This window comes from Hypanus sabinus, chromosome 11 (assembly GCF_030144855.1).
Source record: "Hypanus sabinus isolate sHypSab1 chromosome 11, sHypSab1.hap1, whole genome shotgun sequence".
Lineage (NCBI taxonomy): Eukaryota > Metazoa > Chordata > Chondrichthyes > Myliobatiformes > Dasyatidae > Hypanus > Hypanus sabinus.
In genome coordinates, this window is record NC_082716.1 from 15,241,621 (window position 1) to 15,258,341 (window position 16,721).

Genomic DNA, 16,721 nt, shown 5'->3' on the forward strand with positions numbered 1-16,721 from the left:
GAGTTATTTGAAGCATTGTTAATACACGAACACACACAAAATGCTGTTGGAACACAGCAAGCCAGGCAGCATCTATAGTGAGATGCGCTGTCGATGTTTCGGGCCGAGACCCTTCGTCAGAACTAACCGAAAGGAAAGATAGTAAGAGATTTGAAAGTAGTGGGGGGAGGGGGAAATGCGAAATGATAGGAGTAGACCGGAGGGGGTGGGATGAAGCTAAGAGCTGGAAAGGTGATTGGCGAAAGTGATACAGAGTGATACACGAATATTATAATATAAAACACTATGACTGAGGGCCTCCGTCAGTCAGAGTTGGCCATGGATATTGCATCCTAGCTGTTTAGATATGCAAGCCTGGACAGTTGTTACCCATGTTACAAACTCCCCCTCTGTGTTGGCACGTGGCCAAGTGGTTAAGGCATTGGTCTAGTAATCTGAAGGTCGCTAGTTCGAGCTCAGCTAAGGCAGTGAGTTGTGTCCTTGAGCAAGGCACTTAGCCACACATTGCTCTGCGACGAAACCAGTGCAGAGCTGTGTCGGTTCTTGCCCTTCACTTGGACAACATCGGTGGCCTGGAGAGGGGAGACTTGCAGCCTGGGCAACTGTCAGTCTCCCATACAACCCTGCCCAGGCCTGCTTCCTGGAAACTTTCCAAAGCACACATCCATGGTCTCTCTAAACTAACAGATGCATATAAAAAGAATCTCCCCCTCTCCATGTATCTGATGAACCCAAAGGAACAGCAGATACAGTTTAGTACCAGAAGCATTGCAGGAGTCGCCAGTCAGTATTGAGCTCAATGTCACTGCCTTAGGGATTCCAGTTCTGGATTTTTCCTTCAGTGTTTACTCCCAAAGCCTTCCCCATGAGTGGGTATTGCTGCAAGGCAGCAGAAGTTTGAGATCAGAGTTTTCCTTCTTCTAGCAGAGCTGTCATTGCAAACCCCATTTCCCTGGTTTTAAGACACGAATAACCCACCTTTGCCTCTTCTGTCAGTAGAAATGGTTCCACTGGGCTTGGTAGCTACGCCACACATGAAGGCCAGAAGCTGGACTTGGTTGTCAGAGACTATTTGAGGCACTCACCACTGGGAGCATTTAATAGGCAGCAGGAGTTTGTTCCCATAACCATTCCCAGCTATACAATCCTAAGGGACCATAAAGCAATACATATTAAATAAACTATTGAAAGAAGTTACAAAAGAATTAAACATTAAGTTACCTCCTGTACCTAATAAAGTGGCCATTGAGTATATGTCCATGGTCTTCTGTTGCTGTAGCCCATCCACATCAAGGTTCAATGTGTTGTGTGTTCAGAAATGCTCTTCTGCTCATCACTATTGCCGTGTGATTATCTAACCTACTGTCAGCTTGAACTAGTCTCGCCCGTTTCATCTGACCTCTCTCATTAACAAGGCATCTCTGTTCACAGAGTTGCCACTCATTCTTTTTGAATTATGTGCAGTCTCTGTAAATTCTAGAGACTGTTTTGCGTGAAAATCCTGGAGATCAACAGTTTCTGAGATACTCAAATCATCCATCTGGCACTAATAATCATTCCACGGTGAAAATCACTTAGATCACATTTCCTCCCCATTTTGATGTTTGGTCTGAATGACAACTGAACTTCTTAACTATATCTACATGCTTTTATGCATTGAGTTGCTGCCAAACAATTGACAGAATCGTTGTTTGCATTAACGAGCAGGAGTAAAGCTGTTCCTAATGACGTGTGTACATTCTGCCCATTGAGTGTATGATACAAAATACTACACACTGACACAGCGTCTGCATTCTGACAATCCTACAAAGCTTCAGATCTAAACAGTTACTGTAGTTACGACACATGTATATTTTGAACTCGAATTCTGATTACAGATCACCTTGTGATCACTTGCATAGTCAGCTCCTATCCGTAAAGGTGAACAGTTCTGTCTGCAGTTCCCTTGTAAGTTGCTCTGAAACATTCCTTTTTATAGAGTGATAGTCACAGAGCAATACAACAGGGAGATAGGCCATTCAGCCCTACCCCTCCATGCCAGCCAAGATCCATCTCATCTGGTTCCATTGCACTGCGGTAGGTGGCCATTGTGTCCAATGATGACAGGAAACCTGTGCGGGAGAATTTTTAAAGTGAAAAAACTGTTCCACTTGGACAGTTCCACTCGCTCGACCTCAGAAGTCCAGGTCCAGTGGTACAAACAAGCGTCACAAACTGGGGTCTTCCGTAGTTGCAGAGGATGACCATGACGTCTTCTGTGCCTTGTCAGGCCGTTCACTCTCCATGGAGTGTTACAGTAGCACCTGCTTGGCCATTGGATCTCACTGTAGGTCTCATCCACCCTGTCCGCTGGAGCTGACTTTGCATGCTAGGACAGACATGTTCCTATCTCACCAGTGTATGAGACTGCTGGCTACCCTCACCTGGTATAGCCCACCTGTTGAAGCAGTGTACCGAGCTGTGGCCACTGTCCAGTGGAACCCAAAGGTGACTGAGCTGCCCTGGACTGGATATGACAAGCCCCTTCACCTGAGCTGCTACCCCTCCCTGGAGGCCCCATTCACCGCATTGCTGCTGCAAAACAACAAATTTCAAGATATACGTCAATGCTAGTAAACCTGATTCTGATTCAAAAGGACTCCTTTCACAGAATGTTCTGATCACAGTTTGTTTTTCAAGTTCCCATGACGGATCTGTCTTTCAAGTCAATTTTTAGTCAATGTTGAGTTTAATGTTGGCTTAGGTTAAAGGAGTTGCATTCTTGATTTAGGTTTGGTTACAGGTATCACTCACAGACAAACAGGCAGACACACACACACACACACGCACACACACATACATGTGCACAGGCACATTCAAATGCGCATGCACACACATACACACATTTCTCTGCAGCTATAAAGCATAAGCATTAGCATAAGCATTGTTAAGTGTTATTTGATGCTAAGTCATCATGCCTTATTTTAGCTTGAAGGTGGTGAATCTCTGAAATTCATTGCCACAAATGGCTGTGGAGCCCAAATCGCTGGGTAGACATAAAGCAGAGGTTGATGGGTTATTGATTAGTCAGGGCATGAAAGGTTACAGGGAGAAGGCAGGAGAATGGAACTGAAAGGGATAATAAAGCGGTCATGATGGAATGGTGGAGTAGGTTTGATGGCTGAATGGCCCAATTCTGCTTCTATGTCTAACATTTTATGATCAAAGAAAATGTAATGGAGTACATAATAAAGAAGTTGTGAGATAGTAAGATTTACATTATTGTGTTTAATAATGCACGTTCCACTAAAATTGAATTTTTATCTGACTTTTCATTGGAAACTATTGCTAACTATTTAGATGATGAGAGCTTCTTCCTTTCTTTCTTTCCCATTTTATCATTGAATATGTGAAACTACATATAAAACCAGCTGGGCCTTGTTGGTCTGTATTGTACAAGGACTATCCATTCATCCTACTGGTTTCTGATCTTTCTCATCGCTCAGCAGTCCCAATCTTTTTGAAAGCTGCTGCTGAACTTGTTTCCACCTTCTCTTCAGATCTCAGCAGTTCCCCTTATGGTCAACATGCACGAAATGCTGTAGGAACTCAGCAAGCCAGGCAGCGTCCATTGAAAAAAGTAAAGAGTCAACGTTTCAGGCCAAGACCCTTCATCAGGACTCGAAAGGAAGCCATGCTAAAGGGTCTCGGCCTGAAACATCGATCGTTTATTTATTTCCATAGATGCTGCCTGGCCTGTTGAGTTTCCCCAGCATTTTGTATATGTTCCTTGGATTTCCACCCTCTGCAGATTTTTTTGTGTTTGTGAGTGCCCATTATAGTTCTTCCTCTTCACATCCCACCAGAATACTAACTCTGCATATTACTAAGTCTTTTGTCAATTAATTTAAACTTGAGCTTTCAGTTACTGTCACTATTATTATGATAAACAATATCTTCCTCATTTCCTCTCTCAGACTCTTTAAAGTTTGAACCTATCTTTTGCTTTGGTAGATCAGAATCTATGGTTAAATTTCAGGTTAGGGTTGGTATTGAGGTTAGGATTGGGACTGGGGATAGGATTAGGACTAAGGTTAGGTTTGATGCTGGGGTTATAATTGGGGTTAAAGTTGTTGGTCAGATTCAGATTTGAGATGCGTTTAGAAGAAAAAGAAACAATAATAATAAATATTGTTTCACTATCCTCAAAATGCTCTCTCACTGAGAGATCTGACACCTGAACAGGTTCATTTCCCAATTCTGCCATTTCATCATGGCTGATCCATTTTCCCTCTCACCCCTAATTTCCTGCCTTCTCCCCGTATCCCTTCATGCCCTGACTAAACAAGAATCTATCAACCTCTGCCTTAAAATTACCCAATAACTTGGCCTTCACAACTGCCTGTGGCAATGAATTCCACAGATTCACCACTCATTGGCTAAAGAAATTCTTCCTCCTCTCCATTCTAAAAGGACGCCCCTCTATTCTGAGGCTGTGTCCTCTGGTGTTAGACTCCCCCACCACAGGAAACATCCTCTCCACAACCACTCTATTTCCTGGACCTACTAAAATGGACACTGAGTGTATATTTGTGATCTTCTGCTGTTGTAGCCCATCCATTTCAAGATCAATGTGATGTGTGTTCAAAGATGCTCACCACTGTTGGAACACATGGTTATTTGAGTTACCATTGCCTTCTTGTCAGCTTGAGCTATTCTGGCCTTCTTCTCTGATCTTTTTCATCATAAAGGTAACACTCACTCAAAGATTTTTTTTGTTTTTCTGTAAACTCTGAGGATTGTTGTGTGTGAAGATCACAGAGTATTTGAGATACTCAAATCACTCTCTCTGGCACTAACAATCATTCCATGATCAAAATCACTTTGATCACATTTCCTCACAATTCTGATGTTTAGTCTGAACAATGGAACCTCTTGACCATGTTTGCATACCTTTATGCATTAAGTTGTTGCCGTATGAAGAGTTCAGATTAGCTGATGAAGAATACCCGATACCTGATAAAGTAGCCACTAAGTATATAAAAATACATTAAAATAAATCTTCTATCTTTTTTAGCATCTCATTATGAAGTGAGAACAAGTGACAAACTGCTACAACTACGAGATAATTTTACCAAAGCTCAACTAGTTAACACGACTATCATGATTCCGCAACCTTACGGCTCCAAAGAAACACTAACTGTTTACTTTGAGAAGCCAAACATGGGAAATGGGGCAGTGATCTACTTTGCTGTGCGTGCATATGACCAGAACAATCAATCTTCTGAGCTGTCAAACATAGCCAAGGTATCTTCCTTTGTGTTTTCGGCTGAGGGACGTTGTTCCACTTATATATCATGGAAATGTTGGATTCCATTAATAGTTGTAATTATTCTGTGTAAATTTATTGGTCTCAGTCTTTGCATTGTGTATCAACGAAGGAAAAGGAAGCAAATACATCTTGAAAATGCACAGAAATTTTACAAAAGGAATGACGAAGTTGCTTGCAATTAAAATTGCCTAGATTTGAGCACTTAACTGGGTTTCATTTCAGGGACTGGGTTAGAAAGGGGAAAATCAGAATATGATCCAAATTCAGTTTTCCAATATATGATCGATATTCCAGGATTATAGCAATTGGGGGAATACCTGTGCAAAGTTCACCCTCAATGACTATATGTTAATTCTCCAGGCTTTACACTGATCTGTACTGGTTATACTTCAGGGAGCTGAAACCAAGGTTCCCAGCTCTTTGAATCTGAGCAAATTCATGTATTCAATACAGATGTAGAAAGTAGAACATAGAACAATACAGCACAGTACAGGCCATTCAGCTAGAAATCTGAGCCAACCTTTTAAACTACTCCAAAATCAATCTAACACACCTCTCCCGCAAAGCCCTCCATGTTTCATTTATTCGTATACATATCTAAGAGTCTCTTAAATGTTTCCAACTTTTTTTATGCCATGGACCTCTACCATTAACTGTGGGATCCATGGACCCCAGGCTGGGAACCCCTGCCCTAATGTATCTGTCTCTATCACCATGCCCCACACACACACACACACACACACACCATTCTCTATGTAAAAAAAAGTACCTCTGACATATTCCCAATATGTTCCACCAATCACTTTAAAATTATGCCAACTTAGATTAGCTTTTCTGCCCTGGGGAACAAAAAAGTGCTAGCTCTCTACTCTATAAGTGGCTCTTATCTTACACAGCTTCATCAAGTCACCTCGCATTGAAAAACCCCAGCTCGCTCAACCATGTATGTGAAATGGACAATATGTAAAATGGACTAATTTTGTAGCATTTCCTTTTGCTATGCACAAATAAAATATTTCCATTGAAAATGTTGTCTCCTTTGTGTGAATAAACTGATTATTCATAACTATTTTATGCTACATAAAAGTCTGGTGAAGAGAAACTTTAAAGTATTGGTGGAAGTATGTTGACATGGATTGATGAATTTGGGTACACAGAAGAGAGGGATAAATCAGATTCAGATTGTTTTATTGTCACTGATACCAGGGTTAGAATGATTTATTGTCATAGACACCAGGGTCAGAATGATTTATTGTCATTGACACCAGGGTGCAATTAAATACCTTGCGTGACGCTAACAGACTAACCAGAATACATGGTAATAATGAGTACAACAGTAAGTACACCCAGTGGCCACTTTATTAGGTGCACCTGTACACTTATTTATCAATACAAATATCTAATTATTAAATTACATGGCAGCAATTCAGTGCAAAAAATCATACAGACATGGTAAAGAAATTCAGTTGTTGTTCATACCAAATATCAGACTGGGAAAAAGTGTGATCTAAGTGACTTTGATCTTAGTGGAATTCTTGTTGGTGCCAGACAGGATAGCTTGAGTATCTCAGAAACTGCTGATCCCCTGGGATTTTAGACCATAAGGACATAGGGCAGAATTAGTCTATTTGGTCCTTTGTATCAGCTTCGCTATTTCATTATGGTTGTTGCATTTCACTCTCCACCCTATTTTCCTGCCTTCTCCCCATAACCTTTCACGCCCTAACTTAAGTACAAATCAACCTCTGCCTTAAATACACCCAATGACCTGCCGTCCACAGCTGCCTGTGGTAATGAATTCCACAGATTCACCACCCTGATCTCCATTGTATCCTGAAATTACTCCTGATCTCCATTGTAAACGAACATCGCTCTATTCTGAGATTGTATCTTCTTATCCTAGACTCCTCCACAAAAGGAAACATCCCATCTGCATCTACTCTATCTCGACCTTTCACCATTCGAAGGATTTCAAAGATATACCCCCCTCCCCACTCCCAATCATTCCTCTATACTTCAGTGTGTACAGGCCAAGAACCATCATACACTCACAATATGATAAGCCATTCATTTCAGCACAATGGACTCCAGAGTCCACAGCAGTGTGCAGAAGGGACATCTCTGAATGCACTTGTCGAACTCTGAAGTAAATGGGCAACAGCAGCAGATAGATGCATGGCTGAAGAATTGGAGCAGGGAATAGGGATTCAGATTTTTGGATAATTCGGACACTTCGGGGGCAGATGGCACCTGTACAAAAGGGACGAGTTGCACTTGCTTCCGAAGGGGACCAATATTACATAGAAAACCTACAGAACAATACAGGCCCTTTGGCCCACAAAATATTCTTGTGGGCATGTTTACTGTAGCTGTTGGGAGTGATTTGAACTAATATGGCAGAATGATGGGAACCAGTGTAATAGAACTGAGGATAAGTCAGCAGGTTTAAAAATGTATGATGGATGTAACATGAATGTCAGATCATGTCCAAGATATCCTTCAGTGGAAGGGAGAACAGCCAGAGGTCATGGTATGTATTGGTGCCAGTGACATAGATAGGAAAAGGGAAGAGGTCCTGACAAAAGACTTCAGTGAGTTAGGAAGGAAGTTAAGAAGCAGGGCCGCAAAGGGAGGAATCTCAGGATTACTACCTGTGCCACGTGACAGTGAGAATAGGAATAAAATGAGGTGGAGGATAAATGCATGGCTGAAGACATTGGAGCAGGGAGCAGGGATTCAGATTTCTAGATCATTGGGAAATCTTTTGGGGCAGATGTGACCTGTACGAAAAGGACAGGTTGCACTTGAATCCCAGGGGACTAATATCCTGGCGGGGAGGTTTGCTAAGTCTACTGAGAAGAGTTTAAACTAGAATTGTTGGGGGGATGGGAACCGAACTGAAGAGACTGAGGAAAAGGAGGTTGGCTCACAAATAGAGAGCTTGTAGACAGTGCGAGAGGGAGGATAGGCAGGTGACAGAGAAGGGACACGCTCAGACTGAAGGTTTAAGGTGTGTCTATTTTAACACAAGGAGTGTTGTGAACAAAGTGGATGAGCTTAGAGCGTGGATCAGTATTTGGAGATATGACGTGGTGGCCATTACAGAGACTTGTAATAAGGGACAGGAATGGTTACCTCAAGTGCCGGGTTTTAGATGTTTCAGAAAGGACAGGGAGGGAGGCAAAAAAGGTGGGGGCTTGGCACTGTTGATCAGAGACAGTGTCACGGCTGCAGAAAAGGTGGATGCCATGGAGAGATTGTCTATGGAGTCTCTGTGTGCGGAGGTTAGGAACAGGAAGGGGTCAATAACTTTACTGGGTGTTTTTATAGGCCGCCCAATAGTAACAGGGATTTCAAGGAGCAAATAGGGAAACAGATCCTGGAATGGTGTAATAATAGCAGAATTGCCATAATGGAAGATATTAATTTCCCAAATATCGATTGGCATCTCCCTAGATCAAGGGGTTTAGATGGGTTAGAGTTTGTTAGGTGTGTTCAGGAAGGCTTCTTGACACAGTATGTAGGTAAGCCTACAAGAGGAGAGGCTGTACTTGATTTGGTATTGGGAAATGAACCTGGTCAGGTGTCAGATCTCTCAGTGGGAGAGCATTTTGGAGATAGTGATCATAATTCTAACTCCTTTATAATAGCATTGGAGAGAGATAGAAACAGACAAGTTAGAAAAGTGTGTAATTGGAGTAGGGTGAATTATGAGGCTATCAGGCAGGAAATTGGAAGCTTAAATTGGAAAGAGATGTTCTCAGAGAAAGCTATTCAGGGGATATTTGAGTGGAGTTCTGCACAGGTACTTTCCAGTGAAACAGTGAATTTATGGTAAGATACAGGAACCGTGGTGTACAAAGGCTGTAATAAATCTAGTTGAGAAGAAAAGGAAAGCTTGCAAAAGGTTCAGAGAGCTAGGTAATGTTAAAGATCTAGAAGATTATATGGCTAACAGGAAGGAGGGTAAAAAGGAAATTAGGAGAGGTAGAAGGGGCCACGAGAAGGCCTTATCGGGCAGGATTAAGGAAAACCCCAAAACATTCTCCAAGTATGTGACGAGTAAAAGGATAAGACGTGGAAGTATGGGACCTATCAAGTGTGACAGTAGGAAAGTGTGTATGGAACCGGAGGAAATAGCAGAGGTACTCAATGAATACTTTACTTCAGTATTCATTATGGAAAAGGTTCTTGGTGATTGTAGTGATGATTTGCAGCAGCCTGAAAAGCTTGAGCATGTAGATATTAAGAAACAGGATGTGCTGGACCTTTTGGAAAGCATCAAGTTTGATAAGTCGCCGTGACTGAAAGAGATGTACCCCAGGCTACAGTGGGAGGCAAGGGAAGAGATTGCTGAGACTCTGGCGATGATCTTTGAATCATCAATGGGGACAAGAGAGATTCTGGAGGACTGGAGGTTTGCGGATGTTGTTCCTTTATTCAAGAGAGGGAGTAGAGATAGGCCAGGTAGTTATGGACCAGTGAGTCTTACCACAATGGTTGGTAAGTTGATGGAGAAGATCCTGAGAGGCAGGATTTATGAACATTTGGAGAGGCATAATATGATTAGGAATAGTCAGCATGGCTTTGCCAAAGGCAGGTCATGTCTTATGAGCCTAATCGTATTTTTTGAGGATGTGACTAAACACATTGATGAAGGTAGAGCAATAGATGTAGTGTATATGGATTTCAGCAAGACATTGATAAGGTACCCCGTGCAAGGCTTATTGAGAAAGTAATGAGGCATGGGATCCGAGGGGACATTGCTTTATGGTTCCAGAACTGGCTTGCCTACAGAAAGCAAAGTGTGGTTGTACAGGAGTCATATTCTGTATGGAGGTCGATGACCAGTAGTGTGCCTCGGGGATCTGTTCTGGGACCCCTTCTCTTCGTGATTTTTATAAATGACCTGAATGAGGAAGTGGAGGGATGGGTTAGTAAGTTTGCTGATGACACAAAGGTTGGAGGTGTTGTAGATAATATGGAGGGCTGTCAGAGGTTACAGCAGGACATTGATAGGATGCAAAACTGGGCTGAGAAGTGACAGACGGAGTTCAACCCAGATAAGTGTGAAGTGGTTCATTTTGGTAGGTCAAATATGATGGCAGAATATAGCATTAATGCTAAGACTCTTGGCAGTGTGGAGAATCAGAGGGATCTTGGGGTCCAAGTCCATAGGACACTCAAAGCAGCTGGGCAGTTTGACTCTGTTGTTAAAAAGGCATATGGTGTATTGGCCTTCATCAATCATAGAATTGAATTCAGGAGCCAAGAGGACCCTGGTCAGACCCCACTTGGAGAACTGTGCTCAGTTCCTGCTGCCTCACTACAGGGAGGATGTGGAAGCCATAGAAAGGGTGTAGAGGAGATTTACAAGGATGTTGCCTGGATTGGGGAGCATGCCTTATGAAAGCAGTTTGAGTGAACTTGGCCTTTTCTCCTTGGAGCGACGGAGGATGAGAGGTGATTTAATAGAGGTGTATAAGATGATGAGAGGCATTGATAGTGTGGACAATCAGAAGCTTTTTCCCAGGTCTGAACGGGTTGCCCAAAGAGGACATGGGTTTAAGGTGTTGGGGAGTAGGTACAGAGGAGATGCCTGGGGTGTTTTTTACGCAGAGAGTGGTGAGTGCGTGTAATGGCCAGCCAACAATGGTGGGGAGGCAGATACGATAGGGTCTTTTAAGAGTCTCCTAAGTAGGTACATGGAGCTTAGAAAAACAGAGGGCTATGGGTAAGCCTAGTAATTTCTAAGGTACGAACATGTACAGCACAACTTTGTGGCCGAAGGGCCTATATTGTGCTGTAGGATTTCTGTGTTTCTATGAATGTAAGGAAGGACAAGCCAATGAATGGGTACAAATGCAGACAGAAAAAAAGAGTTAAATTGTACCACAGAAGGAAAATTTAAAAGGGGAAAGAATGCAGGACTAAAGGTGCTGAATTTAAACGTGTGTAGCATTCAGCATAAGGTGAACAAACTCATAGCACCATTAGAGATTGGTCGGTAAGAGGTTGTGAACATCACTGAGTCATAGCTGAAAGAAGGCCATAGTTGAGAGCTGAACATCAAAGGATATACAAAGATTGCAAATGTCACTCCACTCTTTAAAAAGGAAGGAAGGCAAAAGAAAGGAAATTATAAGCCAGTTAGCCTAACCTCAGTGGTTGGGAAAGTGTTGGAGTCTATTATTAAGGATGTGGTTTTGAAATACTTGGAGACTAATGATAAAATAAATCAAAGTCAGCAAGGGTTCTGTCAAGGGAAATCTTGCCTGACAAATCTACTAGATTTTTTCAAGGAAGTAACAAGCAGAGTGGATAAAGGAGAGGCAGTGGGTGTCTTTTACTTGGATTTTCAGAAGGCATTTGATAAGGTGCCACACATGAGGCTGCTTAACAAGATAAAATATTAGGGCATTACTGGAAAGATACTGACATGGATGGCTGACAGGCAAGAGGCAGCGAGTGGGGATGAAAGGGGCTTTTTCTGGTAAGCTGCCGGTGAGTAGTGGTTTTCCTCAGGGGTCAGTATTGGGACACTACTGTTCACATTGTTTGTCATTAATGGAATTGATGGCTTTGTGGCAAAGTTTGTGGATGATACGTAGAAAGGTTGAATTAGTTAGATAGTATCAGTCAGCAATGTGATTGCAGCAGGACTTAGACAAATTAGAAGAATGGGCGAAGAAGTGGCAGATGGAATGCAGTGTTGGGAAATGTATGATCATGCATTTTGGTAAAAGGAACAATTGTGCAGACTATTATCTAAATAGGGAGAAAGTTCAAACATCAGAGGTGCAACAGGAGTTGGGAGTTCTTGTGCAAGACTCCATGAAGGTTAATTTACAGGTTGAGTCTCTGATGAAGAAGGCAGATGCAATGTTGGCATTTATTTCAAGGGAAAAGCAAGAAGATAATGTTGAGGCTTTATAAGTCGCTAGTCAGGCCGCACATGGAGTATTATCAACAGTTTTGGGCCCCATATCTCAGAAAGGATGTATTGTCATTGGAGAGAGTCCAGCAGAAGTTCACAAGGTGGATTCCAGGGATGAAGAGGTTAACATTTGAGCAGCATTTGGCAACGTTTGGCCTGTATTCACTGGAATTTAGAAGAATACAGGAGAATCTCATTGAAATCTACCGAATGTTGAAAGGACTAGATAGGGTGGATGTGGAGAGGAAGTTTCCTCTGACGGGAAGGGGGGGGACATCCAGAACATGAAGACCTAGCTTCAAGATTGGAGCGACCTTTTAGAACAGAGGTAAGGAGGAATTTTTTTTCAGCCAGAGAGTAGTGAATCTGTAGAATGTCTGCCACAGACTGCATTGGAGGCCAAGTCCATGGGTATATTTTAGGTGGAAGTCAATCATTTCCTGGTCAATCAGGGCATCAAAGGATGTGACAAGAAGGCCGGTGTCTGGGGTTGCGTTGGATCTGGGATCAGTCATGATGGGATGGTGGAACAAATCCAATGGGCTGATTCTGTTCCTATGACTTATGTTCTTCTGGTCTGAGACCATAAACATACACACAATGGCTCCTTTATTAGGCACAAGGGGTACCTAATAAAGTGGCCACTGTATGCATATTAATGAACAGAAAATTGGTGGAATGTTGCAAAGTACTGTTTTGTAAATTGAGGAAGTGTGAAAAGTAATGTCTAAATGACGCTAACGTAAGAGATAGAATTACGGTCAAGAATATGGCAGCATTACTGGGAAGGAAACAAGACACAAAAACACTGGGGGAACTCAGGAGGGAAAATAGACAGTTGACATTTCAGACTGAGTCCCTCATCAGGACTTGATGAAAGGTCTCAGCCCAAAATCTTGCAGGCATGTTCAATACATCCAAGAAACATTATAGAAACAGTGAAAGAATCAATGAAAGGGAATGGCCAGTGTGACAGGCACCCTTGACAATTACTGTTAACCTTCCTGAAGCAATGTTCTATCCAGTCCACCTTCATGGAAGCAATGTTCCCATAAATTTGTAATGACCAGGGTGTGCAAAACTCTTGTGCTGTGCAATTTTTTGTCCAGTGACAATAACATGTGCGCATTGAATTTATAAGTGGAAGTAAACTTGAAGATATTCTAAGGATAATAAACTACCAAGTTCAGTTTGTTGTTCATTGTTTACAAGGAACAAAATTATACACAACAATGAATCTTATTTCACATGTACCGTATGACAGCATGTAATAATATCAGTCTTTTCATGTTTTTAAAGTTGTTTACAATGGTCATTAAGCCATTCCACTTTAAAGTAAGTAGTAGTTCGTTTCCCCTACGCGCCCTTTGCTTCTTTGAAATTTGACATAGCGAATCAATAATTTCTTCAATAAAAACAGTATAAATAAGATAGTTCTAAATACTGCAGCCAAATCATCGCAAACTCCACATTGGCAACACTGCCTGCATCGGAAACCAGAAATGGAAATATGACTGTGTACGGTGGGGAAATATACTTAACATGCCAAAGAGGTAGAATGTGTGCAGTTTCAATTCCTCTGTGCACTAGTAACAAAAAATGTCTGCGCGCCCACCTTAGCAGGAACTTTGGTGATGATGGCAGAGTTTACCCCTCTCTGCAGATTCTGACAGCTCAGAGCAGAGCAGTTGCCATATCCGTCAGAATAAATAAGTCCTTTCGGGTTAGGAGGTTGCAACAAGTGGAATGCAAAGGATTATTTCTTGGCCCTCAATCATTTCCCATCTGTTTCAATGAGCTAGTGAAAGGGGCAGAGTATACCACCGAGTTTATCCAGTGCTTTGTCTGTTATTCCAGATTTCAGCATCTGTAGTCTTTTGTGTCTCCATTTAGTGTCTGTATTTGCCTGTTTCATAAAGATAGGCAGAAATTCATGCTGCAATTTTTCTTCAGTTCTGACCGATATTGATAGGACAAGTGCAAGCAGGCTATGTCCACTGAGGTTGGATAGAACTGCAACTAGAGGTCATGGGTTAAAGGCAAAAGGTTTAAGGGGAACATGAGGGGAAAACTTCTTCACTCAAAGGACTGTGAGCATGTGGAACGATCTGCCTGCTCAAGTGATGCAAGTGAGCTCGATTTCAACATTCAAGAGAAGTTTGGATAGGTACATAGATGTTACATGTATGGAGGACTATGATCCCGGTGCAGGTTGATGGGAGTAGACGGCTTAACTGGTTCAGCATGGACTAGATGGGCCGAAAGGCCTACTTCTGCGAGGTACTTTTCCATGACCATCTCTGCAGCAGGTTCTAAATAGATAGGGTGAGTGGGTGAAAACTCGACGAGTGGAGCTTGTTAAACTGGAGTGCATTGGAATTTTTCCCATTGAAAATAGCTGTCTAAGTGGAGCGACACTATAAATGAGTAGAACACAGAGGCGCCTAAATACTCTTGTACATGAAACACAAACATTATTAGACAAAACAGAGAGCACATTGGCCTTTATTGCAATGAGGTTAAAAATAGATCAGTTACATGGGGTTGGTGTGGTTACACTCAGAGTACCACTCAAGTTTTGGTTCCTCATTTAAGAAAGGTTAGCGAGCCCTGGAAGAAGTCTAGATAATTTTCATAGAATTAATTCCTGGAATGGTGAGTTTTACATCATGACCAGTGAACAAAATTAAACCTGTATTCCTTGGGTTTAAAAGAATGAAGATAATCTTGTTAAAATGTATATGATCATAGTGGGCCACGCTAAATGGACTGACTAAACCCTATAGACATAGCTGCCAGACCTGTTTTGCATCCCTTACTTGCTTGCTGCTCCCTGTGCCGCCAGCGTTTAGGGCAGCAATGAGGGTCGTCTGTCTCTGGAGGTGTTCAGGGACTCCATCACGGCAATAGCTTCCTCTCTGCTTTCACTACCGTCTGTCATGCAAGTTGCAGGTGGAGACTCAGGAGTATCATCGCACTCAGATGTAGGAAGACTTTTCATTGCTGTTTCTGTAAGAAATTTGTTTTATCAGTCAGGGTTGTTAGCCCTGAGCTGAATCCCTGAACCTGGAGCCAGGTGGACCACTCTTAGTCTGTCCTCTACCCTTTGATCTCCCTGCTGGCGCTTATCCTTGTAAACAGAACAAGTGCTACACCTGCCCTTACACGTCCTCCCTCATCACCATTCAGGGCCCCAGACAGTCCTTCCAGGTGAGGCAACACTTCACCTGTGATTCATCTGATGTGGTATACTGCGTCCGGTGCTCCCGGTGTGGCCTTTTATATATTGGTGAGACCCGACACAGACTGGAAGGCCATTTCGCTGAACACCTATGCTCAGTCCGCCAGAAAAAGCAGGATCTCCCAGTGGCCAGACATTTTAATTCCACATCCCATTCCCATTCTGATGTGTCTATCTATGGCCTCCTCTATTGTAAAAATAAATCTAAACTCAGGTTGGAGGAACAACACCTTATATACTGGCTGGGTAGCCTCCTACCTGACGGCATGAACATTGACTTCTCTAACTTCCGTTAATGCCCCTCCTCCCCTTCTTACCCCATCCCTGACATATTTAGTTGCTTGCCTGTTCTCCATCTCCCTCTGGTGCTCCCCCCCCCACTCCTTTCTTTCTCCTGAGGCCTCCCGTCCCATGATCCTTTCCCTTCTCCAGCTCTGTATCACTTTTGCCAATCACTTTTCCAGCTCTTAACTTCATCCCACCCCCTCTGGTCTACTCCTATCATTTCGCATTTCCCCCTCCCCCCTCTACTTTCAAATCTCTTACTATCTTTCCTTTTGGTTAGTCCTGATGAAGGGTCTCTACCCGAAGCGTCACAACACTTCTCCCTATAGATGCTGCCTAGCCTGCTGTGTTCTACCAGCATTTTGTGTGTGTTGTTATAGTGGTAAAAACTGGTTAAAGCTGGTTTAAACCATTTTATACTGGTTAAAGCCAGTTTAAACAGGTTTATACTGGTTTAACCAGGTTAAAACAGGATTATAGTGGTTAAAACCGATTTATACTGTGTCCATTTGATACTGGTTAAAACCATTTTCAACCGGTTTACACTGTTTAAAAACAGTCATAACCAGTTTATACTGGTTAAAACTGTTTAAACCAGTTTATTCTGGTAAAAACTGGTTATAAATGGTCCTGTTTAAACCAGTTTATACTGGTTAAAAGCAGACAAAATTGGTTTATAATAGTTAAAACTTATTCTGGTTAAAACCAGTCAAAACTAGATTATACTGGTTTAAACCGGTTAAAACCCTATTATTCTGGTTAAAACCAGTTAAATCAGGTTTATACTGGTTAAAACTGTTTTAAACCAGTTTATACTGGCTAAACCCGGTTTATATTGTTTAAAACCAGTCAAAACCGGTTTTTACTGTTTAAAAACGGTAACTGAGGTGCTAGTTCGACGCTATTACAGCTCAGGATGTCGAAGCTCAGATTTCACTCCCGATGTG

General features: G+C 42.3%; 1 protein-coding gene across 2 annotated transcripts in view; it reads left to right on the plus strand.

Moving 5' to 3' along the window:
• Nucleotides 1-6,324, plus strand: part of LOC132401715 (calcium-activated chloride channel regulator 1-like) — a 77,122-nt gene extending 70,798 nt beyond the window's left edge. For both annotated transcript variants that reach the window (XM_059983828.1, XM_059983829.1), the window contains one exon: nucleotides 5,057-6,324. In XM_059983828.1, coding sequence (XP_059839811.1) covers nucleotides 5,057-5,493 — 437 coding nt within the window. In that variant the 3' untranslated portion in view covers nucleotides 5,494-6,324. The remainder of the gene's footprint in view (nucleotides 1-5,056) is intronic.
• Nucleotides 6,325-16,721: the final 10,397 nt, after the last annotated feature.